This window comes from Podarcis liolepis, assembly GCF_965112155.1.
Source record: "Podarcis liolepis genome assembly, chromosome: 15".
Taxonomy (NCBI): Eukaryota; Metazoa; Chordata; class Lepidosauria; order Squamata; family Lacertidae; genus Podarcis; species Podarcis liolepis.
Genome location: NC_139566.1, coordinates 3,302,264 through 3,327,295, shown reverse-complemented (window position 1 = coordinate 3,327,295; position 25,032 = coordinate 3,302,264). Strand labels below are relative to the sequence as shown.

At 49.7% G+C, this 25,032-nt stretch overlaps 1 protein-coding gene across 3 annotated transcripts in view; it reads left to right on the top strand.

Moving 5' to 3' along the window:
• Positions 1 to 25,032, top strand: part of CGN (cingulin) — a 67,344-nt gene that overhangs the window by 1,283 nt on the left and 41,029 nt on the right. The window contains exons 1-4 of one of the 3 annotated variants that reach the window (XM_083476942.1): positions 15,622 to 15,912; positions 21,196 to 22,410; positions 23,989 to 24,089; positions 24,914 to 24,983. In XM_083476942.1, the coding sequence (XP_083333068.1) occupies positions 15,637 to 15,912; positions 21,196 to 22,410; positions 23,989 to 24,089; positions 24,914 to 24,983 (1,662 nt within the window). In that variant the 5' untranslated portion in view covers positions 15,622 to 15,636. Of the gene's footprint in view, positions 1 to 15,621; positions 15,913 to 17,317; positions 17,978 to 21,195; positions 22,411 to 23,988; positions 24,090 to 24,913; positions 24,984 to 25,032 lie in introns of those variants that run through there. The other 2 variants (XM_083476944.1, XM_083476943.1) reach the window with 2 other exon arrangements.

Genomic DNA, 25,032 nt, shown 5'->3' with positions numbered 1-25,032 from the left:
CCTGGCACTCTTCTCTCTCTCTCTCTCTCTCTCTCTCACACACACACACACACACAAACACAATTGTAATCCTGATTTTCTGCCCTGTGCACACTGAATTCCCCCTACAGCTACACCCCACACCTGGGATTTTGCTCCCCCTTGTCTCAAATCCCTCCCCCCCCCTTCCAAGATTGCTGTCCCAGGGCGGGGCTGTGCTTCCTCTATCTTCCATTCTGGCTATATTTTCCCATAGTGGAATACCTTTAAAATCGCCAACTGAGATAACTCTGGGGAGGACTGCTTTGTTGGCATACTGCGTTCTGAACTGTGTGGACTCTTTGTGGGGCTGACTAGCGAGAGCCGGCAGAAATTCCAGGAGCCTAAATGTTGAGTCCTGGTTCTGGTGCCTGGGAACTTTGAAATCTTTGTTCGGTTTCCTTCCACGTAAAGTGGGAATAGGGATTGGAAGTGTTCCTTTACATTCTTTGGGATTTATGTTATTCCATCACATCTTGCGTCAACGTAGCTCTGTTTGCCTGATGGGTTAGTGCAGGATAGCAGAAAAGGAGGTGGCGTTTTCTGCTGTCGTAACTATAAACGGACCCAGAAGGGCTAGAGAAGGTTTTAAGTTAGATGCAGAATACCATGGGAGGAACCCACTAGTGGGTTTTCTCTGGTGTAAATCAGGATTGCACTGGGAGCCACAAACCTCATGCGTGAAAGCCGCTCTGAGGCTGCCCTCTTGACCAAGGTTGGTGTACACAAGATGTCAGCCAAAAGCCGTATCTTAGCCTGTCATTCCTTTTGAAATACTGTATTCTGCTGCAGCTTTGATCCAAATTGAGGAAAAAGAATAACCTAGCTGTTTTTTAAAGCTGGTAGTGTATATTCAGCCAAAAAGGGACTTTGATCCTGGAAGGGGGGTCTGTTTGTGTTAGCTAAGGCTTCAAACTTTGAGCAGTTTTGGGGATGGTTTATTTTGATGCGATGTGTATGGCATTGGTGACTGATGGCTCCAAAAACCACCAACTCAGGATAAAATCCTCCTTTTATTAGCTCTCTGGTCATTGCACTGTTTTACTGCAAGGGATGCTTTGATTGTGAAGGCAGGCCTCTCTCTCTCTTTTTCTTGCTCCAAGCTTGCTTTTCAATAAATAACCTCCTGTTAATGTTCCCTTGCGTGTAAACTTAAGGGTTGCCTTTTTAGAGTCACATTGGTGTTGGTAATTGCTATAAGGTAGGAGGCGCAAAATGAGTACTGTAAAACTACCGTAGATCAGGCTTCCTCAGCCTTGGCCTACAACTCCCATGATCCCTAGCTAGCAGGACCAGTGGTCAGGGATGATAGGAATTGTAGCCTCAAAACATCTGGAGGGCCGAGTTTGAGGAAGCCTGAACTAGATGAGAGAGATGTGTGCAAGCCTATGAGCATCACAGAACTCTTTGGGTGGAAGGGAAGAGTAACAGACTGATGCATTTATGCACATAAACCACAGTAGCTCAGAGGCCTGAAACAAAATGAATTAATCCAGCACCCCACTTTCCACAGTGACTAGAAAGAGGGCCACAAAATCCCCCCCCCAATTGCCTGACTTGCAGCATCTAGTTTTCAGAGGTAGTGTGTCTTGGAAGATGGCGGTGCCATTCCCAAGCGTTATATGGCTACTGAGAACGGGAGAGTCTTGCTAGATTAGATCAGGGTGTCCAAGTTATGGCAATCAGAGGTATACTGTGTCCAAACATGGAGGCTCTATTTAGACTTATCTTCCATTAATTTGCCTCTCTCTTGGGAGGTTTCCTGCCTGGCTTTGTAATAACCCCTGATTGCAAGCTCCAAATCCCTTGGTCTGTTATTATTATGATTATTATTATTAATTTGTCGCAGCATTTATATCCTGCTTTTTCTCCAGGGATCTAAAGATGATTAACATAGTTCTGCCCTCCATCTCCATTTTATCCTTGCAATAGCCCTGTGAGGAAGGTTAGACTGAAATGCAGAGACTTGGCCCAAGGCCCCCCAGCGAGCTTTATAGCTGAATAAGGGGATTTGAACCCTGCTTTCCCAGGTCCTAGTCCAACACTCCTAATCACCGCACCTGGGAGATCAGGGTTCAAATCGCCCACGCACAGTCTCTTAGCTTAACCTGTTGGGTCTGCAGAAACCTACCTAGAAGGGTTGCTGAGAGGATAAAACAGGGAGATCCTTGGAGGAAAGGCTCAAGATACATAAAATGAATAAAACAACTTTCTTCCTATCCAAGAAGCAGCAAAGGGTTCTTAAAAAAAACAACACACAACCCCACAGTTAAAGGCAAAGCTGGTGTTGTTCCTTTGCCCTGGGGAGGAAGGGATTAAAAGAGGCCTTTGACTACGTGACCTTTTGGAATGCGAAGGAATCCTATTATAAATCGCTTTGAGGTGGGGGTGGAGGAAGGAAGTGACCCCAGCTATATCAGCAGTGCAAAGATTTGCTCTCTCTCTCTCAAAGGATAGGGAAGCTGATGCCCTCAAGGTGTTGCTGAACTCTGATTCCTGGCCATTTGGCTGTGCTGGAGATTTGGAATCCCAACAACATTATATATTGTTATTACATTCATAAGTACACCACATTTTCTCAAGGTGCTCCTCCTCCCCATTTCATCCTCAGCGACAACCCTGTGAGGTGGGTTAGGCTAAGAGATTCGTGACTGGCCCAAGGGCACCCAGGGGCTGCGCGGGGATTCGAACCCTGGTCTCCCAGGTCATAGTCCAACACTCTAGCCATTTGTACCATTGGCTCTGGTACAAATGGCAGGCCTCAGGTTGCCTGATAGATAGAGCAAAACTTTGCATTGCTGATAGATGGGAGTCATTTTCTCTCTCTATCCCCCCCCCCCGGCTTTTTCTACCTGGAAACAACCCCCCACACCATGAAGCCCCTCTGTTGCTAAATCCTGTTGTGGTCATCTTCCCCCCCCACCTTGTCCCACTCCCAAATTTGCAAAAAATTAACTGGCTTTTGATTTGGAACAGTTTAGGAAAGTTACAGTGAAATAAGATTTCAGCCTTAAACTGCTATCCTAGGCACACATACAGTCAACGTTATTGGGGCTTACTTCTGAGTAAGGATGCGTAGGGTCAAGCTCTCTCTCGCACGCATGCGCGCACACATGCACGCGCGCACACACAGAAAGTGAACTACACACTTGCATTGAAATTGACAATTGCTTTCCCGTAACGCTGCCCCTTCTTACAATTAAAATTTAGAACGACCGTCTTGGTGCGATACATCTTTGCATTGGAAAACGCAGCTGCTTTTGTGAAATCTATCCAGTGGAACCTTGGTTTCTGAATTTCATCCGTTCAGGGAGTCTGTTCGATTCCTGAAACAGTTTGGGAACCAAAGCGCAGCTTTGAGCACCCCCGGAAAAAAAGTGCTTTTTTCCCGGGGGTGCTCAAGAATACAGAGTACTGGCAATTTTTCTTTCTAGGCAAAAAGCACAGCATAAGACCTCCTGAATTCAGTAAGGCTTCCTTCCAGTAGGGTGAGGATTGCAGCCTTCGTTCCAAAGCGACTGCAAAATTAGTCTTTTCTCCGATTTTTGTATGTGCTTGTAGGGATTTTGACCACCATCCTCTCTCTCCAGGTATTCAGTTTGAGGTTTCCTCTTACACCTTCAGGGTGTACGTCCCCCTTCCATCGCCTGATTGAAACTAGAGTAAAGGCTGAAATTCTAGTTTTCCCCATGAATGGAGAACAATATCCCAGTGTCTGGGGCTGCTGCCTTTAAGTTGCTGGGAGCTGCGATTTCTCGCATCCATCTGGGAGACCTCATTGCTTAATTGGCTATTTCTGCAAAGAATTTGCCCATTGTCAAATCCTGTTTGGATAAAGTAAGCGGGGGCGGGGGGTGGACTTAGATCTAGCTAAACCGCTGACCTTTTTTCTTTTCTTTTTTTGAATAAAATAAATAAATCCACAAGGGCCAGCCCCCTGGAGATTTCGGCTTCAGCAGGAGCCGCTGTCAAAGGTCAGCGGCCGAGAGGGCAAACGAAGGGCGATCGATATCAATTCTTGTCCTGCTGAGAGGAAGGGTTTCTAAAAATATATAAAAATGAACCAACGTGGCTAGCGAGTTCAAGTTTCTAGGCTTTGTGGCGTTAAAGAAACAGCTCCCTCTGGATCCAGAATCCTAAAATCCTGATGGAATCTTTTATATTAATGTCCTGACACATCACTGGTTTGCTAGATGAGATGGGATGGGGCTGTTCTGTGGGGAATGGAAGTCCAAAGTGTCTATACCACCACCTTAGGCATCTTGTATGAGTCATACAATCGGCACACACTCCTTTTAACAAGAGTGGCTGGGGAAACCTAGCCAGATGAGCGAGCTATAAATAATAAATTATTATAATAATATTATTACAGTGGACGCTCGGGTTGTGAACGTGATCTGTGCGGGATGCACATTCACAACCTGCAACGGTGTGTCTGCGCACATGCGAGTTGCGAGTCGATGCTTCTGTGCATGTGCAAAGTGCAATTTAGTGCTTCTGCACATGTGCGACCGCCGAAACCCGGAAGTAACCCGTTCCAGTACTTCCAGGTTTCGGCGGTCCGTAACCCGAGGTATGCCTGTATTATTAAATGAAAGCTTGGTATGAATGTTGTGCCTCATGCCTATGGTGTACGTATAATAATAATAAAAATAATTTATTATTTATACCCCGCCCATCTGGCTGGGTTTCCCCAGCCACTCTGGGCAGCTTCCAACAGAATATTAAAATACAATAATCTATTAAAATTTAAAAGCTTCCCTAAAGAGGGCTGCCTTCAGATGCCTTCTAAAAGTCTGGTAGTTGTTGTTCTCTTTGACATCTGGTGGTAGGGTGTTCCACAGGGAGGGCGCCACCACCGAGAAGGCCCTCTGCCTGGTTCCCTGTAACTTCGCTTCTTGCAATGAGGGAACCGCCAGAAGGCCCTCGGAGCTGGACCCCAGTGTCCGGGCACACATAGATTGGCAGATAGTCCAATCCCTGGCATACCCACAAAGGACTGGAAAAGATTCCATGCCTGAGACCCTGGAGAGGTGCTGCCAGTCCGTGTAGGCAATACTGACCTAGATGGACCCGTTTTCTGACTCCGTAAAAGGCAGCTGCTACCTGCATCCCTGTATGTAGCATCTATGATTTTTTCCTGTGCACATCGTAGAGAATATGTCTGATCATTATGTGAGATTACATCCCTCCTGGGGCGTCTCCGAAATCGCCTGCTAAAGACAAGAGCCCCTGTGTGCATCTATCTTGGTGGGTTTATTTTGTTAATCTCTTCGGTGCTAGGCTTGAGCGCTGGCATGAACTGAACCCTGCACCTCCCTTCTGTAATACGATGCCTTTAAAATTTTAATGTTCCAACTCTCAAGTGGCAGTTTCCACGGCAGGCGATGATAACCTGAGCCCTTTGCGAGTTGTCGAAAATCTGAATAATTCCACTGTTCGCCTGCAACCTTGAGTGACGGGTCTGGTACTTCTGGTTAAGGGCGGTGTCCGAATGTCATACTTTCAGGGTGTCGCCAGCTGAAAAGTTTAGCCACCTGTCAAGAAATGGAGAGGTGATCGAATTGAGGTCACCTGCTGGTCTTTGCGTTGACCTTGTCACAGATGCGTCATTTGAGAAACCTTGTCCCTGTCGCAAAAGTCCACCTCCGCAAACACCCCTGGTTTAAAATATACCCATTTCACAGATCGGAAGGCAGTGGCACCCAGGGACTGGCATATCCCTGTCTCTGATAATAAAAACGCTGTCTTTATTTCACCTCTGGGGAAGGTATTGGGGGTTACTGCCCTAAAAATAAAATAAAATGTAAAGTTCGCTCATGGTTGCTAGATTTTCCTGCTACTTTCCTTGATTTAAATCTCTTGAGCAGGGTTTGGCGGTATCATCGTGTAAGTGTGTGTACATCTGAGGAAAATATTCAGAACACACCTCCCTTTCCAGATAGCACATTTCGTCAGTTCTGCCATAATCACAGCCAGATTTGTAATGTTCTTCACCCCCTGACAATGCGATCCTATCCATTATCTACTCGGAAGCAAGCGCCACTGAGTTCAATGGGACTTGCTCCCAGGTAAGCCTAGGATCGCAAGCTCAGGATTGGCTGCCAAGTTCTCGAGATCCTGGTGGAAAAAAAATTCCCTTTTATACTGGCTTCACAGTCCAGTGTTTTGGCAAAGAAACTGACTTTATTTTCTTCCCAAACTAATTTCACCCCCTTTCCCTTATCCTACTCCAACCTGTTAGGCTAGTTTTTTGCTCCTGTCCCCCACCAGGTTCAGGTTTCTCTTGGAAGAAAGTATTTAAAAAGTCCTCTGTATGTGGTTAAAAAAACAACTTGGCTGCTGTTCCTGTCTCCAGGTTGGAACAGTATGTGACCACAAAATGGTGGGTGGTTTTTTAAAAAATAATTGTTAGTGGTTACATTATATTATACTTTATTTTAATATTTGCATATCCTCACCTGTTGCAAGGAGCCCCGAGTCTTTTTTTATGGAAAGAAGCTTTAAATAAATTTAATAATACTGAAACTTAACTACAGAATTTCCCACTCTTCCATTTTAATGTTCCATTTTCGCCCAGAAACCTCCCCCAGCCGCAAATTTGAAGTTAAATAGCTTCAGCCTCCCCCGCAAGGTCGTTGTGATGAGAAAGCTACTCCCTCCACCAACCTGAATGGCTTTCGAAGGGGTGTAGGCGCTGCTTTTTGGCCATGTTGACAGCTGGTCCCAGACCAGGAAGCTGGGGTTTAGAACGCCCTTTTCCCGGGGGTCAAAGCTCACCCCCTTTCCCCCATTGAAAGCCTCACCTTTGCAAGACGCTCTTAATTGTCGGCTGGGATATTTTGGAGCAGGCGGGGAAGGAGTGATTTTTTTTTTATGCTTTGACGGCACACACTCTGATGAACGCTTCAGGGGCATCCGAAAAAGCAGGAAGCAATTTCTATGCATTGTTTGTTTCTCTTTGGGGAGTGTGGCTTATGATTAACGACGCTCGGGGTTTTGTTCTTTTTTTGCTTTCCTTGCCTGCGGAAGGATAAAACCTGAAATTCCTCCTAAACCAAGAGGCGGGGAACTGTTTTCAGGCTGAAGGGCTGCATTTTGGGTGGCCATGTAGGTGGGGCTCTTAACTCCTGGTTTGGGATCCCCCCCAAAAAATATCCTGAGTTCAGTGAGCCGCTGGGGATCCAGGTCAGGTCTGCACCAGACATCGGAAGCCCACCCAACACACATTTAAAGCCCGTGACTCCCTTCCCTGAAGAATCGTATGAAGAGGCAAAACCGAAATTAAATGACTTTAGCCAACATTGCAAGGTTGCTGTGGTGGTGTTGTAGAAGGAAACTAGGAAATGTAGTGCTGCGAGGGGGGAACTACAGATCCCAGGACACACTGGGGGAACCCATGTGCTTTAATTACGATAATCTTTATTGTCATTGTCCCATACAGAGCAACGAAATCTACATCAGACATTCAGAAACCAACAAGCCTGCTATCCCAGCTATCCCAGCCTGGTTAGCCCCCTAAAAACTCTGATACCCCATAATTAAATACAATACACTCCCATAGAGACGACCTTGTTGTTGTTTAGTCATGCCCGATTCTTCATGACCCCCTGGACCAGAGCACGCCAGACTCTCCTGTCTTCCACTGCCTCCCGCAGTTTAGTCAGGATTCCAGGTGTGCTCTGACCTCTGGGAATTGTACCTCCAGATGTGCTCTGATCTCTCAGAGTTGTAGTTCTGGGAAGGGGGAACAGAGATCTCCTATGAACTCTCAGCACCCTTGTTGTTTTGCCGTTGAGTCGTGTCCGCCTCTTCGTGACCCCCTGGACCAGAGCACGCCAGGCCCTCCTGTCTTCCACTGCCTCCTGCAGTTAGTCAAACTCATGCTGGTAGCTTTGAGAACACTGTCCCACCATCTCGTCCTCCGTCGTCCCCTTCTCCTTGTGCCCTCCATCTTTCCCAACATCAGGGTCTTTTCCAGGGAGTCTTCTCTTCTCATGAAGTGGCCAAAGTCTTGGAGCCTCAGCTTCAGGATCTGTCCTTCCAGTGAGCACTCAGGGCTGATTTCCTTCAGAATGGAGAGGTTTGATCTTCTTGCAGTCCATGGGATTATCAAGAGTCTCCTCCAGCACCATAATTCAAAAGCATCAATTCTTTGGCGATCAGCCTTCTTTACGGTCCAGCTCTCACTTCCATCCATCACTACTGGGAAAACCATAGCTTTAACTATACGGACCTTTGTTGGCAAGGTGATGTCTCTGCTTTTTCAGATGCTGTCTAGGTTTGTCATTGCTTTTCTCCCAAGAAGCAGGCGTCTTTGAATTTCGTGGCTGCTGTCACCATCTGCAGTGATCTGCAGAGACTACCTTACACTGCATTTAAAACCAAAATCACATTTGGATAAAAACTGTCTCTCAGGCGGCTAGTCCTAGTCTTTCTAACCCTGCACCTTCTTTCAGAAAGCAGAAGCTGAAAGAGATCATTTCCGGGGTGCGCACTATCCTGCGCTATCTCTGCAGCTTTCTTATGGCACCTGGAAGCGTAGATTTGATCCAAGGTGGGAAGAGTGCACCCAGTTATTCTCTCCGCTGTCTTTACAACCCTGGACAACATTGTTTTTCCCCTGACAATGGTATGATGTGAACTTGTCCCCATCCCCATCTTGGGCAAGCACTAGGCCAGGGGTCAGCAACCTTTTTCAGCCGTGGGCTGATCATGTGGTGGGCCGGACTATATTTTGAAGAAGGAAAAAATGAACAAATTCCTATGCCCCACAAATAACCCAGAGATGCATTTTAAATTTAAATTAGCATCTACATCAAGGGAAGTAATAGTGCCACTGTATTCTGCTCTGGTCAGACCTCACCTGGAGTACTGTGTCCAGTTCTGGGCACCACAGTTCAAGAAGGACACTGACAAACTGGAACGTGTCCAGAGGAGGGCAACCAAAAGGGTCAAAGGCCTGGAAACGATGCCTTATGAGGAACGGCTAAGGGAGCTGGGCATGTTTAGCCTGGAGAAGAAGAGGTTAAGGGGTGATATGATAGCCATGTTCAAATATATAAAAGGATGTCACATAGAGGAGGGAGGAAGGTTGTTTTCTGCTGCTCCAGAGAAGCGGACACGGAGCAATGGATCCAAACTACAAGAAAGAAGATTCCACCTAAAGATTAGGAAGAACTTCCTGACAGTAAGAGTTGTTTGACAGTGGAATTTGCTGCCAAGGAGTGTGGTGGAGTCTCCTTCTTTGGAAGTCTTTAAGCAGAGGCTTGACAACCATATGTCAGGAGTGCTCTGATGGTGTTTCCTGCTTGGCAGGGGGTTGGACTCGATGGCCCTTGTGGTCTCTTCCAACTCTATCATTCTATGAAATAAAAGCACACATTCCCCTCATGTAAAAACATGCTGATTCCTGGACCGTCCGCGGGCCGGATTGAGAAGGCGACTGGGCCGCATCTGGCCCCCGGGGCTTAGGTTGCCTACCCCTGTGCTAGGCAGTCTCCTAGTTCAAGGGACAGGTTCCAGCCAGGTAAAATCACCTGAGGAACCTGCGGAGGAGCATGGCCTGAGGAGGGCAGTTGTGTTGTTGCCCGAGTCGAGTTAGAGAGGTCTGAGGTGCCTTGCTCCTTCCTAAACTCTTCTGCTGGGAAATGGCTACTGCTGCCCCTTGTGGAAGGGAGTTCCGCAGTTTAACCACGAGCTCTGTGCCAAAGTACTTTCCTCTCTGCCCTGAATCTTCCCTCAGTCTTGAGATCCTGTGCCTGGAAAAAGCGAGAGCGACTGCAGGCCCTTCTCCTCCCCGTGTGGCAAGGACATTCCTGCCGTCCCGATCGCTGCTATTCACCCAGGACGGCGAGTCCTTGCGCAACAGGTGAAGGGCTGCTCTCATGCCTCTGGAATTCCATTCCTCCTGCTGCACCTGCAAGGACGGATCGATGATGCAAGCCCGAGGTGTGGCGGTTTCAGGTTGCTCCCTGAACCTGCCAGCCTAAAAACCAGCAAACGAAGAAACACACACGCTGCAAAAGCCCGTCTGAATAATAGAGTTTGGGGAAGGCTGGAACGATGGTTGCCGGACCTGTGGCAGGGAGTTCCACAGGGCAGAGCCTATGTGGAGAGAGCTGGTGTGCGGTAGTCGTTAAGGGTGCCAGGAGGAGACCAAGGTTCGAATCCTACTTGGCAACATCACTTTGGGCCGCTGCTTATATCTCAGCCTAACCTGTTGTGAAGATTAAACGGATGAGGGTGTGCCAACTTGAATTGCTTTTGAAGTAGGGTGGGGAAACAGGCGGTGTTTTATTTTATTTTTGAATTTGCATTTTATTTATTTGTTGACATTCTTATATTACATCGGTAAACGCTGTCATATTCCATTACAGGACTTGCTATAATATAATTTCCAACACATATACAAAAATTATATACAAATTTTATATACCTAGAAAGAAAATGAAACAAAAAAGAACATAGAGAAAAAACAAAAACAATTCCCCCCCCCCCAAATCATATACATACCAACACACTAGGCTTCCTGTCTATGCCGTTGTATATTCCTTTTTTACAAATGAATGTACTCTTATTATTGTATATTGCTTTACATTTTATCTAATACATTCCTATATCAATATGTGCTCTTAGTCGGGAACAGGCGGGATATAAATGCAGTAATAAAATAAAAAATAAAGGCTCAGTCCCTAGTGAAGGTTGCTCAAATCTTAGGGACCTGTGGGCGACTGTATTAATTGCCCCATCAGATAATAAAATATAATAATTTATTATTTATACCTCACCCATCTGGCTGAGTCTCCCTTCTGTTAGAGGATCTCTAACAGTAACAGTTATCTTTGTCGTAAGAAATAATCGTGTTGTGTTTGGCGTGTGTGTCCCGTGGGCCCAGCGGCTTTTAGTAGCGATGGCTCAGTGGAGCCTCCATGTTCAGGAGCACATACCTCAGAACACCAGGTTGCAGGGAGCCAGAGGAGCGCTGTATGTTGCCTTCCTGCCCTGCTCATGGTTTCCCCAATGGCCTCTGTGGGGAGCTGGACCAGACAGACCTTTCTGTAGAATCATAGACTTGTGGAGCTGGAAGGGACCCCAGGGGTCATCTAGTCCAACCCCAGAAATCTCAACTAAAGCATCCCTTACAGATGGCCATCCAACCTCTGCTTAAAAACCTCCAAGGAAGGAGCGTCCACAAGCTTCCGAGGGAGTTCGTTCTGCTGTCTCAACAGCTCAGGTTCTTGGTTTTAAGTCAAAATCTCATTTCTTGCCATTTAGAACAGTTAGTTCCCGTCCTGCCAACTCGGAAAACAAACTTGCTCCAGCTACAGATGTTCAAAGATGACTGCTCCCTCTTTTCTTTCGTAGGCTGAATTCAGGCCTCTCGTCTTAAATCCTTACGACTGATTTTCCTTTTTAAAAAAGAAATATGTAATATTTTATTAAGCTTGTTTGTTGTCGTTTAGTCGTGTCCGCCTCTTTGTGACCCCCTGGACCAGAGCACGCCAGGCCCTCCTGTCTTCCACTGCCTCCCGTAGTTTGGTCAAACTCATGTTAGTGGCTTCGAGAACACTGTCCAACCATCTTGTCCTCTGTCATCCCCTTCTCCTTTGTGCCCTCCATCTTTCCCAACATCAGGGTCTTTTCCGGGGAGTCTTCTCTTCTCATGAAGTAGCCAAAGTCTTGGAGCCTCAGCTTCAGGATCTGTCCTTCCAGTGAGCACTCAGGGCTGATTTCCTTCAGAATGGAGAGGTTTGATCTTCTTGCAGTCCATGGGACTCTCAAGAGTCTCCTCCAGCACCAGAATTCAAAAGCGTCAATTCTTTATGGTCCAGCTCTCACTTCCATACATCATTACTGGGAAATTATTAGGCTTAAGAATAGAGAATACAGTACATTACATACAATACAGTCATACCTCTTGTTACGTTTGCTTCAGGTTAAATCTTTTCAGGTTGCGTCCCACGGCAACCCGGAAGTACTGGAAAGGGTTACTTCCGGGTTTTGCTGCTCGTGAATGCGCAGGTGCTCAAAAGGACGTCACACGCATGCGCAGAAGCAGCGAATCGCGACCTGCGCACGTGCAGACACAGGTTGTGTTCTGCTCACGTTGCGAACGGGGCTCCGGAACAGATCCCGTTCACAACCAGAGGTACCGCTGTACATACAATACATACTTTACCTATATACATACCCAATGTGAATATACCCAAGTGGTTGACTTCCAACTGTTCTCATTGTGCTATTTTACATTTTGGTGGTCTATACACATTTTTATTATTTAGGTTTCCACTTTTTTCTCTCTACGAATTTTACTATATATTCCTCTATTTTCTAGATTCATTCTATATCTGTCAGGAGATTTGTAGTTTTTAAGATATTCATTGAAAACCACTGATTTTCCAATATTCTTCTACAGCGCAGTCCCGCTAAGGCTTCAGGCTGGCATTGGGAAGAGGAAATTTTTAAGCCTTTCCCACTCAACATCCCACCCCCCCAGCAAATTTTCCCCTCCCCACCCGAGAAAAATGGAGTGTGCTTTTTTCCCATCTATTGCATCGCATCGGAGAACCGTACTCCGCGTATCGTGAACTCTGCTGGAGAGGTTATGCTCCTCTGCGCAAATCTTGTTGCGCTAATGATCTAGAGAGGATTGAAATAATGAGCTGTAGATTATGGGATTGGTCAGGCATCTGTATATATTTCTTCCCCAGGAGGGGGCTGGTTTCCTAGGCTCTGAGCTCCGGGGAATTTCTGGTGGCAGCCGGTGTGCTGTGATTCCCCCCCCCACAGGCGCATATCTGCCACGGCATGTGCAAAGATTTCATTAGGCTTCGCTGTCTTTGCAGGAAATCCCTGGCATTTTCAAGGGGCTGGACAATATGACATTTTGAGGTCCCTTTGGGCACCAGAATTCTATGGTTGTTCGATTCAGGGAGGCGGACACCCAGAGAAGTTTTGATCTGCTTTATTATTTTTCCCATTGCTGGGAAACTGATAGAAAACAGTGACACGGTTGTGTGATTGACGCCGTTGTATGTCCACTGTATTCAGTTTGGGCTTAACACTAGGTTGAAATACAGTGGTACCTCGGGTTACATACGCTTCTGGTTACAGACTCCGCTAACCCAGAAATAGTGCTTCAGGTTAAGAACTTTTCTTCAGGATGAGAACAGAAATCGTCCTCCGGCGGCAGCAGGAGGCCCCATTAGCTAAAGTGGTGCTTCAGGTTAAGAACAGTTTCAGGTTAAGTACAGACCTCCGGAACGAATTAAGTACTTAACCCGAGGTACCACTGTATGTATTGCATTGGAGACCTTAATATGTTTGCTATTCTGTGCTTTGATTGTGTGTGGGTGTGTGTGTGTGTGTATTTCAATGGAAATTGTAGTTTGTGAACCTGTAAATTAAAATCACTGATATTTTTAAAGTTTGCAGTACTTCTGCAGTACAGTGACTAAATTTCCAACAAAAAATACTTTACAAAAAACTGAGAACATCACACGTCATTATACTTGGCTGAACCTATTTTTTCATAAATGTGGTTGGTTGTTTTGCTTGTACAGGAGTCTCCTGCGATAAGTTAGTTTGACCATTTTCGCTGTGCTCCAGATTAAGTGCGCTCGTAAGTAATCAGAGGTGATTTTTGCAACTTATTATTTTTGCTGCAGTAATCAAATTGGTTTCCACCTCTTGATCTCTCTCTGTTTAAATATCCAAGCAGGAATATCTTAGGCTCCGTTGGCAAATGGGCTCCTAATTTTGGAAATAGGAGTCGTTCCCCCCAAAAGTATGGAGCATCTCAAGCAATTATCCGTCTTGGTTTTCAATTTGCTGTACAAAATCAACAACAAACAAACCAGATAGAAAGTGAGATGAGGGGGTGATTGGCCCCAATCGCTGGAGGATTTGCTTATGCTCTTTTTGAAAATCTGAGTGCTTGGGATCGCCGGGTGCCGATTAGGCGGGAGGAAACCCTGAATATGTACTCCTGGCTTTGTGCAGATTTAGGAAAGGGTCATTGCCCAGTGGTTAGAGCACCTCCTTTGCGTGCGGAAGTTGCAGATTGCATCCCCAGTGGCGCCTGAAGGAAGGGCTGGGAGTGTCCCCCGGCTGAAACCCTGGAGAGCTGCTGCCAGTCTGTGCAGACAATACTGAACTAGATGCAGTGATAGTCTGATAAGCCAGCTTTCTATGTTCTGGTTGAAGTCAAAACCATGAGGACTAGGATCTTGAGTCTGTTTAGTGGAAGGACAACAGTTCAGCGGCAGATCTCCAGGTGAGGCTGGCAGAAGCACCTGCCAAAGCCTGGAGGGCTGCTGCCAGTCAGGGCACGCAGTGCTGAGCTTGACGGAGCAACGGCCTGACTGCTTGAAAGGCCACTTCCTGTGCCCCTGTTTAAACCAGCCATTTTTGTCCGTAACCACGAGGACTGGAGTCTTGCATTATTCCTGCCTGAGAAGGGCCGTAGCCACGTGGTGGAACATCTGTTTGCATGCAGAAAGTCCCAGGTTCAGTCTATCACAAGTTAATAATTATAATAATAATTATAATTTATTATTTATTATTTATACCCCGCCCATCTGGCTGAGTTTCCCCAGCCACTCTGGGCGGCTTCCAACTGAATATTAAAAACAATACAGCATCAGACATTAAAAACTTCCCTAAACAGAGCCGCCTTCAGTTGTCTTTTAAAAGTAAAATAGTTGTTTATCTCTTTGACATCTGGTGGGAGGGCGTTCCACAGGACAGGCGCCACTACTGAGAAGGCCCTCTTTCTGGTTCCCTGTAGCCTCACTTCTCGCAGTGAGGGAACCGCCAGAAGGCCCTCGGCGCTGGACCTCAGTGTCTTGGCTGAACGGTGTGGGTGGAGACGCTCCTTCAGGTATACTGGACCAAGGCCGTTTAGGGCTTTAAAGGTCAGCACCAACACTTTGAATTGTGCTCGGAAACGTACTGGGAGCCAATGCAGATCTCTCAGGACCAGTGTTATGTGGTCTCAGCGGCCGCCCCCAGTCACCAGTCTAGCTGCTGCATTCTGGATTAGTTGCAGTTTCCGGATCACCTTCAAAGGTAGCCCGATATAGAGCGCATTGCAGTAGTCTAAGAGGGAGATAACCAGAGCATGCGCCACTCTGGCCAGACAGTCTGCGGGCAGATAGGGTCTCAGCCTGCGTACCAGATGGAGCTGGGAGACAGCTGCCCTAGACACAGAATTGACTTGCGCCTCCGTGGACATTAGTCCAAAATGACTCCCAGGCTGCGCACCTGGTCCTTCAGGGGCACAGTTACCCCATTCAGGACCAGGGAGTCCTCCATCCCCGCCCACCCCCTGTCCCCCAAAAACAGTCCTTCTGTCTTGTCAGGATTCAACCTCAATCTGTTAGTCGTTAAGCCTGGGAAATGCTCCTGCCTGGGCATAAAGCAGATCGCTAGTTTCCTCAAAAGCCTGTGGACTCTCATTAAAAACAAGTAAATCATGTGGAGCTGAAGTCATGAGTCTGTAGCCGGGGAGGGTCAGAGAGGCTTCGCATTCCTGCGGCTCTCACTTTCCCAGCGATTCCGAAACCACGGTGGTCACTTGACCAGGTCCATCGGCGGGTGGGAGGGTGGAGGTTCATGGGACCCCCCCTTCCCCTTTCCGTTTGCTGGGCCCAGGGAGTGAATGCCAGCCTCGGACGGGCACCTGACTCACCTACTCCTCCTCCTCCCTTCGCTGATACAGAGCTGGCGCCTGCCCAGCGATTGTTGGACGGAAACTGGCAGCCGCGTTCTGCCTGGGTTGCTTGCCGTGTTCCAAGCCCTGTCCGTGGCCACGTCGGCTGCGTTTGCAGGAAAGCAACGGCCTCCTCCGTGTCAGATCTCCCGCCGCTGCTGTTCCTTCTGATCAGAAAGGTGTGTGCTTCAGCCAAAGAGATGCGGGATTTATTATTATTATTTTGGCTCAGATCCTGAGAGCTGCTTTGGAAGTTTGCTCCCCTGCCCTGCCTCTGTAAATACTGCTCACTGGTTTCCCTCTGGTTGGTTGGCTGCTGTGAGAGAAGGATACGGGACTTAGACGGGCCTTTGGCCTGATCCTGCCGCCGCCTCTTGTGTTCTTGCCATCCCAGCTGATGGGACTTGGAGCCCAGATGTCCACAGAGTTCCCACCCCCAAGTCTAAAATAAGAATTTAAGCTATTCCAGCGCACCGTGCTTCTTGCAGCAGCCAGTCAGATGCCTCCCACACAACCTGTAAGCAGAGCATGATGGGAATATCCCACCGCTGCTCTTTCCTCCCAATATTTGGGGGTAGACTGCCTCTGGACCTGGAAGTTCCATTTTACCCTCACATTAATAGGCAGCGACAGATTTTTGCGGTTTTGATTAATCCCTCTTTCCCCTTTTTGTTTTTTTCAAATGTAAGCTGGTGGACCTTGCCGCAGGGAGTTCCACAGATAGGATTCTTCTTTGTATGTTATTTGTGTGTGTCAGGGGGCCTGTAATTCTAGTCGAAGAGACAAAAGCTTTATTCACCCTCTCCTGTTTTTCTTCTCCTCGGCATGCGTGATTTTTATAGACCTACATTTCCCCACCCCTTAATTTTCATTCCATCCCTATCCCCTAAACCGAAATTCCTCCCACATCCCATTTTGAGGGACATGTTATATAATCAGTTTTAGTCCTTTAAAAGTGTATAAACCGCTTTGGCCGAAAGGCGGTGAATACTTAATAAATAAATAAGGTAGCTGGCTCGTTCCGCTGCATTCAGTTTAATTTATTTCATCTTTAGCCCACCTTTTTCTCCAACGAGCTGGAGGTGGAGCGCACGGTCCTGTCCTGCCCCTCCTCAATTGATACCCACAACAACCCTGTGAGGTAGACCAGGCTGGCCGAGGCAGCGACTGGCCTCCAAGGTCACCCCTGCCAGTGATCTTCATGCCAGAGTGAGGATTTGAACCCTGGTCTGTCCCAGCCTGACACTCTTAACCACTATGCCTCCTCTTAGCACGCAAGCAACATCCTTATCATGTCTGAAAACCGTCACCTCTCTCTGCAGCAGAAGCTGTTCCGCATGGGACAGCAAATATTGTCTCTCAAAAACCTGAATCCCCAAATCTCATTTTCCACACCGCCTCCTCCTTCCTCCCGCCACCCTCAAACCCCTCCTGCTCCCCCTCCTTTCCTGATCTGTGATCAAACCACATGCACAGAAACACACACCTTCCAGCTGATGTTGCAAATTCTGCATCGAGCCACCAGCCAGCTCCATTCGCTCGCCTGCCTTCCACCACCCAGAACAACCCCCTCTTGCCCAGGCTGTTTCTGATGCCCTTCGCCCCTGCCTGGAGAAGGAAGAAGACCCCTTTGTGCTTGTTTTCCTGGCTCTTTTGGGAAGCCTGCGTCCGGGAGCAGGCAGGACAGCGGAGGGGAGAAAGCAGGCGAGATAAGTGTTCCGGCTGACCGTTGGCTCAAGGACATCACTCTCCCTCAGCCAGCCGGCCGGCCAGCCAGCCGCTCTCCTCCCCACGGCTGGCCGGGAAGCGTGCCTGATCTGCGGAGCCTGCGGCAAGGAAGGAACTGGCCGGCGGGGGGGGGGGGGAAGCGGGGCCGTTTGGCTCTCCCTCTCCCTGCTCCCCGCCTGCCGTGGAACCGATGCCACGATGCAGCCCAGCCACTCCGCCACGTGCCGCCGGTGCCGCTAAACCGCCACCGCATTGCACTGCACTCAAAATGTCAGGTCTCGCCGCCACCCGGACGCGAGCGGGTCTGCGGGCCGGCCAGGTTCCCATGGCGTTCGGCCACGGAGGGCACTGGCTGCCTCTTTAGCTGCGTCAAACTTTTTTTTATCTGTTTATTTCTCTTCTCTTCCGCACACACCCCTGTCTCTTTCTGGATGCACTTGTAACCCCCTCCTTTTTTCGGATTGCTCCAGTCGCAGTGAGTATGCAGCAGTAATCTGGCGGGCTGCAGAAAGCAAGGTGGGTGGGTTGGAGAGCAAGTACTCTTTTGTTTTTCCGCCTTCCCATTCGGCTCGGCAGCCTGGCAGCTGGTGACGGACACAACGTTGGCAGCCCTGCAGCGGCGGTGGACAGAATGCTACCCCTTCCACCGCTCCCTCAGCGTCTCTGCTCACGAGGTTCTGCCGGTCCATTTCCTGCTGACACTGCGCTATTGTCGTTTTGGTTTTTTTTTAATTGGTGCTCTTGACGCCCCCGATCGCGCGATGCTCTGCTGGAGTTGAAAGGAGCCAGTTTCTGAGTGAGACTCTCGCCAAAACAATCGCCTGTATTGTTCCCGGCTTCCCTGATAAACCTCGCAAGCCCCCTCTCCCTTGCAGGCTCCAGCGCCCTTTGAAATTCATTTCTGGTTTAAAGGTAGCGGCTTCGTTCGGCTGAGCAAAAAGGGAGCGTGCCGGCTGGCCGGGGAGCTAAGAGTGCGAGGCAGGAAGTTTCCTCCGGGAAACGGCGAGCGAGAGATTTCCTCAAGCTGTGAGCTGTGTTGGCCAGTTTCTCCGTCTCTCAAAATGCTTAGAACGTAGAAAGACGCTGCAGGATCAGGCCAAAGGAGGCCCAATCTCTCCCAGCATCCTGCTTTCACAGGGCCAAGCAGATGCCCTGTAGGGAGGCCACAACAACTGAGCGTAAGAGCCCTCTCTCCCCTCCTGTGGTTTCAGAGGCATTGCTGGAGGCAAAGCATAGCCACCATGGCGAGAAGCCATCAATAGCCTTGTTTTGTTGTTGTTGTTTAGTTGTTTGGTCATGTCCGCCTCTTTGTGACCCCCTGGACCAGAGCACGCCAGCCACTCCTGTCTTCCACTGCCTCCCGCAGTTTGGTCAAACTCATGCTGGTAGCTTCGAGAACACTGTCCCACCATCTCATCCTCTGTCGTCCCCTTCTCCTTGTGCCCTCCATCTTTCCCAACATCAGGGTCTTTTCCAGGGAGTCTTCTCTTCTCGTGAGGTGGCCAAAGGATTGGAGCTCCAGGATCTGTCCTTCCAGTGAGCACTCAGGGCTGATTTCCTTCAGAATGGAGAGGTTGGATCTTCTTGCAGTCCATGGGACTCTCAAGAGTCTCCTCCAGCACCAGAATTCAAAAGCATCCATTCTTCGGTGATCAGCCTTCTTTATGGTCCAGCTCTCACTTCCATCCATCACTACTGGGAAAACCAGAGCTTTAACAATAAGGACCTTTGTCGGCAAGGTGATGTCTCTGCTTTTTAAGATGCTGTCTAGGTTACCCTCCGTGAATTTGTCTAATCCTCTTTTAAAGGCACCCAAGTTGGTGGAGACATCAGGTGGCATCCTGGCACCTCCACTTGGTTGCAAGGGGCCGGTGGCCAGGTGCGAAATGCCCCTGTTGCCTGGCTAATTTCAAACTCTGCTGGACATGGCAGAGGTTGAACCATGGACCTCCTCACTTCAGAGCACGTGTTCTGCTCCTGAGTGACTTCCCCATGCGCATGTGCTCCCAGGGCACACCTGGCTTGCCCCCAAAGGGCTTGAGCCATTCCTGGGTGTGAGGCAAGCTGCTCAAATGCTCCTGAGGACTAGAAACCTAGGTTGATTTAGAGGCATGGATGCTCCCCGCCCCCTTGAGACGCCCGCTGCTCACCAAGGCAGATGGGTGTACCCACGACAGGCAGGTCTGCCAAGTGCGAATCGGACAACAACCTGCAATTATTTGGCCGGATAGGTGGAGCGATGCTGTCTTTGCGAAAAAGTACTCTGGGATGACACCCTCTGAATGGTCCTGCTGTGTAAATAAAAATCCTGGGTTGTTTATGCATTCCTGACGGTGAGGTCATTCTGGCAGGGCGCTCATTGGAACATCCGGTTGGCCGCTGCAAGAACAGGATGCTATCCTGAACCCCTTTGGCCTGATCCAGCAACCAGGCTCTTCTGACATTCTGATGGAGCCTCTAAATCCAGCAGCAGTCTATCCAGATTTCTAGGTTCTTAAGGGCATTTGGCCTGATCCTATACAGGATCTTCTTACGTTTTTATTTCAGAATTTCACAGGGTGGGTGGTCTGGCCTCCCACACTTTCCACCCATTTTACAGACATGGACGACTGAGTCCTTGCAGGTAGTCTCTGTACTGGGATTTGCACCTTGGTCCCCAGGTTTCGCTGGCGTTATCCAGCCATGCTCTCGGTCTCCTTGCATTCCTGCATGGCGGCAGATTCTGACGGCAGCCGGGTGTGTTTTTCCACCTGAAACGCTTGCAACCTGCACTCTGCCTTGACCCGATAAGAGCGCTTTGCATATTTATTTGTTTTTCCCTGCTTGCTCCCCCATCGTAAAAGGGAGTTGCCGGCCGGGGCATGTTGTGTGGAGGTGAAAGTGCAGCTTTGCTGCTGGTCGCTGAGAGTGGAACTAATCCCTGAATGAATGCAGGGTTGTAAATCTCTGGCCAAGGCTGTAGCTCAGCAGCAAGAAGGTCCCAGGTAAAATCTCTGACATTTCCAGGTAGAGCTGAAACTGTCTCCTACCTGAAACCCTGGCGAGCTGCTGCCAGCCTGGGCAGGCAGAACTGGTCCAGGGCGACCCTGTTTAAATCCAGCCTTTGGCTCAGAACCATGAGGACGGAGATCTTTTAATTTGAGGCTCAAGGGTAGAGCGTCTGCGCTGCGCACGAGGCTCCAGGTTCAGTCCCCAATGGCATTTCCAGGTAGCGCTGGGAGAGGCTGCCTGCCAGCCTGAAGCTGCCAGCCAGTGTGGGCAGTACTGAGCTCGGTGGAGTTGTGTTCAGACTTCGCGCAAGGAAGGCAGGTTCATAAAAATATTGAGAGCAGGAGATCAGGCAGAGGAGGATGGCGGCTGAGGAATTAATCTCAAAACCCAGGCAGTCGTTTCACTCTCTCACAACCCCCGGGTTCAAATTTCACCTCCACTGTGAAACCCCCCTCCCCACCCACCCACCCTCTAATCCACAATAAGAGGACCATACTGTCCTCCCTTGCAAGGTTGTTGTAAGAATTTACATTATTTTCGATTTTTTTAAATAACTTTTATTCAAAATTAAAACAAAACACATTATCCAGAAACCTATCACCCTTATTCCCCCCCCATTTTTCCTCCCTCCCCCTTCCTTCCCCCACAGAACCCACCCACCCCCACCTCCCGATTTCCCTCAGGGTCCCATCCAGGTCTATAACCTACGATTCTGAGCCTGTGTTCTCTCCCTCCTTTGGCAGGATCCTTTCAAGGCCCCACACCCACCAAGGATGGACCACCACGTGAACGGCACCCTAGCCGAGAAGCCGGGCCCCATGGACTACGGGGTCCAGATCCGCTTCATCAACGACTTGAAGGAGCCTAGCAAGTCGCAGAAGATCCGCCCCAAGCCCTCCAAGCCGGGCTCCTACGGGGTGGCGGTGCGGGTGCAGGGCATCGACGGGCAGCCCTTCGTGGTCCTCAACAGCGGCGAGAAAGGGGGAGACTCCTTCGGGGTGCAGATCAAAGGCGAAAGCAAGTACGGGCCCCCCGCCCGCAGCCCCCAGCGGGAGGACTCCTTCCCCGCTTCCCCCGGGGCTGCTTCATCCTCCAAAGACGCCTCAGGCTCCTTCAGCTCCGATTCCGACCTGCCGGAGAACCCGTACGGGGTCAGGCAATCCCGGCACGGCTCCCGCTACAGCACCTCGGACGAGGAGCCCGGCCCGCGGCGGACCCCGAAAGCAGGCAGCTTGGAGGGGCGGCCCACGCCGCAGCACCGCGCCGGCGGCTACCGGACACTGCCGCACAAAAAATCGTTCGGCGAGCAGCTGCGGCGGACTCAGTCACACGGCTCCTTGCTCGACCCTGAGCTGGACGAGCCTCCTGAGCCCAGCGCCCCTGGGGCTGGCTCCCCAGACACCCCCCAGCCCCTGCCTCCGGGGGGCGCCGTGAGGAGCGCTAGCATGATGAGCCTGCCTGGTCGCCGGCAGCCCAGCCCCAGTGAGGACTCTGCAGGCAGCCTGTCCGGCCTGAGACCCGTCCGCAAGCCGGCGGTGGCGAGCTCCCCTGAGCCCGCCGCTCCGGCCGGCGACATCGACACCAAGCCCCTGTCCTCGGTGGACTCTCTGATCCACAAGTTCGACGCGAAGGCGCAGCAGCGGGGGCGGCCGTCCCGGAGGAACCGGCTCTCTCTCGACGAACGGAAGCGGTCCAAGAGCCTCGACGGAAGGGTGCCTTACCATGACACGGCCGACGGCCGGGAGCTGGGTCCCGGGGAGCCCCAGGCGGGCTCCGGAGGAAGGGCAGGGGGCTCGGCGGCCGACCCCGGCCCCCCAGGAAGCAGGAGTCTCGGCAGGGCCTCTGGGCGGCCAGTGAACGGGCTGGACAAATCGACACTGACACGGGAATGGGTCAATAAGAGCCTGGAGGCGCCAGGCTTGGAGAAGCAAGCGAGGAAATCACAGCCAGACCTGCAGGTGATTCTCTTTCCTTGTGTTTTTGTGGGGCTGTCTGCGCCAATTTCTCCTGATGGCAGCCTGCGGGGCCCAGCGTCTTTAGAAACAGAAACCAAGGAGGCCCAGCGGGAAGGTAGTCAGTTCAGCACGCTTGTCTTGAGAAGGTTGCCGTGCTTGCTATCAGCTTGATGCACCTCCGTGGCAGAACAACTGCCGTGCGTGCAGAAGGTTCAGTCCCTAGTGGCATGTCTGAGTAGCGCTGCGAGGGTTCCTGCCAGAGACCCCAAAAAGCACCTGCCCATCAGCATAGACCCGTGACAAAGGAAATCCCCTGTGTTGCAAAAACAGACAAACTTTAAGCAATAGCGGGCAAAACGTGGCTAATAATGTTGTAACAAAATATATGTAATATAATAATAATTTATTATTTATACCCTGCCCATCTGGCTGGGTTTCCCCAGCCACTCTGGGCGGCTTCCAACCGAATATTAAAAGCAATATAGCAGCAGACATTAAAAACTTCCCTAAACAGGGCCGCCTTCAGTTGTCTCTTAAATGTAAAATAGTTGTTTATTGCCTTGACATCTGCTGGGAGGGCATTCCACAGGGCGGGTGCCACCACCGAGAAGGCCCTCTGCCTGGTTCCCTGTAACTTCTCTTCTTGCCGTGGGGGAACCGCCAGAAGGCCCTCGGAGCAGGACCTTCAGGTATACAGGGCCGAGGCCGTTTAGGGCTTTATATTATTATTATTATTATTATTTATTATTATTTATATGCTTATTACTTATTTAAAGGTTTGCACCAACACTTCAAATTGTGCTTGGAAATGTACCGGGAGTCAATGCAGGTCTCTCAGAACCGGTGTTATGTGGTCCCGGCAGCCACTCCCAGTCACCAGTCTAGCTGCCGCATTCTGGAGTAATTGCAGTTTCCGGGTCACCTTCAAAGGTAGCCCCACATAGAGCGCATTGCAGTAGTCCAAGAGGGAGATAACTAGAGCATGCACCACTCTGGCCAGACAGTCTGCAGGCAGGTAGGGTCTCAGCCTACGTACCAGATGGAGCTGGTACACAGCTGCCCTGGACACGGATTTAACCTGTGCCTCCATGGACAGCTGTGAGTCCAAAATGACTCCCAGGCTGCGCACCTGGTCCTTCAGGGGCACAGTTACCCCATTCAGGACCAGGGAGTCCTCCACACCAGCCCGCCTCCTGTCCCCAAAAAACAGTACTTCTGTCTTGTCAGGATACAACCTCAATCTGTTAATTGCCAGCCACCTCCAGACACTCACACAGGACTCTCACGGCCTTCCCTGCTTCCAATTTAAACGAGAGATATCATCTGCATATTGGTGAACACCCGTTTATAAGGTCCTGGGTTCAATCTTTGGCGTCTCCTGGCAGCATGAGCATGTCCACTGCCCGAAACCCTTGGGAGCCGCTGCCCATCAGAGTGGTCAGCGCTCATCCAGATGGACCAACGCTGTTTCCTATGCCCTAGTCTAGCCCTGTGTCGTATGACTGGCAGCTGCCTTTTGAAAACACTGCTTCCCTCCCTCTCAAAAACGCTGGGGTTTAATCTTTGGGGTTTTCCTTCCAGCTGAAGTCCACCCCAGACCTCCTGAAGGACCAGCAAGAGGTATCTCAGCCCGGAAGCAGCAACCACACTAAGGAGCTCATCTACAGTATTCTGAAGGATGGGTAAGCGTTGGGGCGGGAGCAGAGGAGGGGCTGTGACCAATCGGGTGTATGGGGAGGGGCATGGAGGCAACTGCGCCTGGTAGATTGCTCCTGAATCTGGAAGCTCCATTTAGTCATCATACCTATTCATTGGCCCGTTCTTCACATTTGGGTTTAATCCCTTGAAAAAATTAAAAGAACTACTATTATTGCTATTTTATTTTAAAAAGACATTTCACAGGAGCAAATTAAAATATAATACGATGCACATATGACTTATTTATTTGCGTCTTGCCAGTGTGTGCCATATTTTAACCCTATCTGGTAAAAGGTAAAGAGACCCTTGACCATTAGGTCCAGTCGTGGCCGACTCTGGGGTTGCGGCGCTCATCTCGCTTTATTGGCCGAGGGAGCCATGTGGCCAGCATGACTAAGCCACTTCTGGCGAACCAGAGCAGCGCACAGAAACGCCGTTCACCTTCCCGCCGGAGTGGTACCTATTTATCTACTTGCGCTTTGACGTGCTTTCGAACTGCTAGGTTGGCAGGAGCAGGGACCGAACAACGGGAGCTCACCCTGTCGTGGGGATTCGAACCGCCAACCTTCTGATCGGCAAGTCCTAGGCTCTGTGGTTTAGACCTCAGCGCCACTCGCGTCCCTAACCCTATCTGGGTCTGCTGTAAAATTTTTTGTAAATGTTTGGCTTACATTTTAGGAGCACACAAACATACACGGGGCTTTGTTGGATCCTATTTAGAATAACAGGATCTGACATGCTGGCGATTTTCATTCTCAGCTGAGCTGGTGGGTTTGATTTGTTTTTTTAACGTTTTTGTCACTTTCAGAAACACGGAAAGCGATGCCACGGTGAAGAGAAAGACCAACCTTGTCTTCGAGAAGGTCCAAGCGCTATCCGTAAGTACCTGGCGAAAAAACCATGTCACAGCTTTGAGACAAAATCATT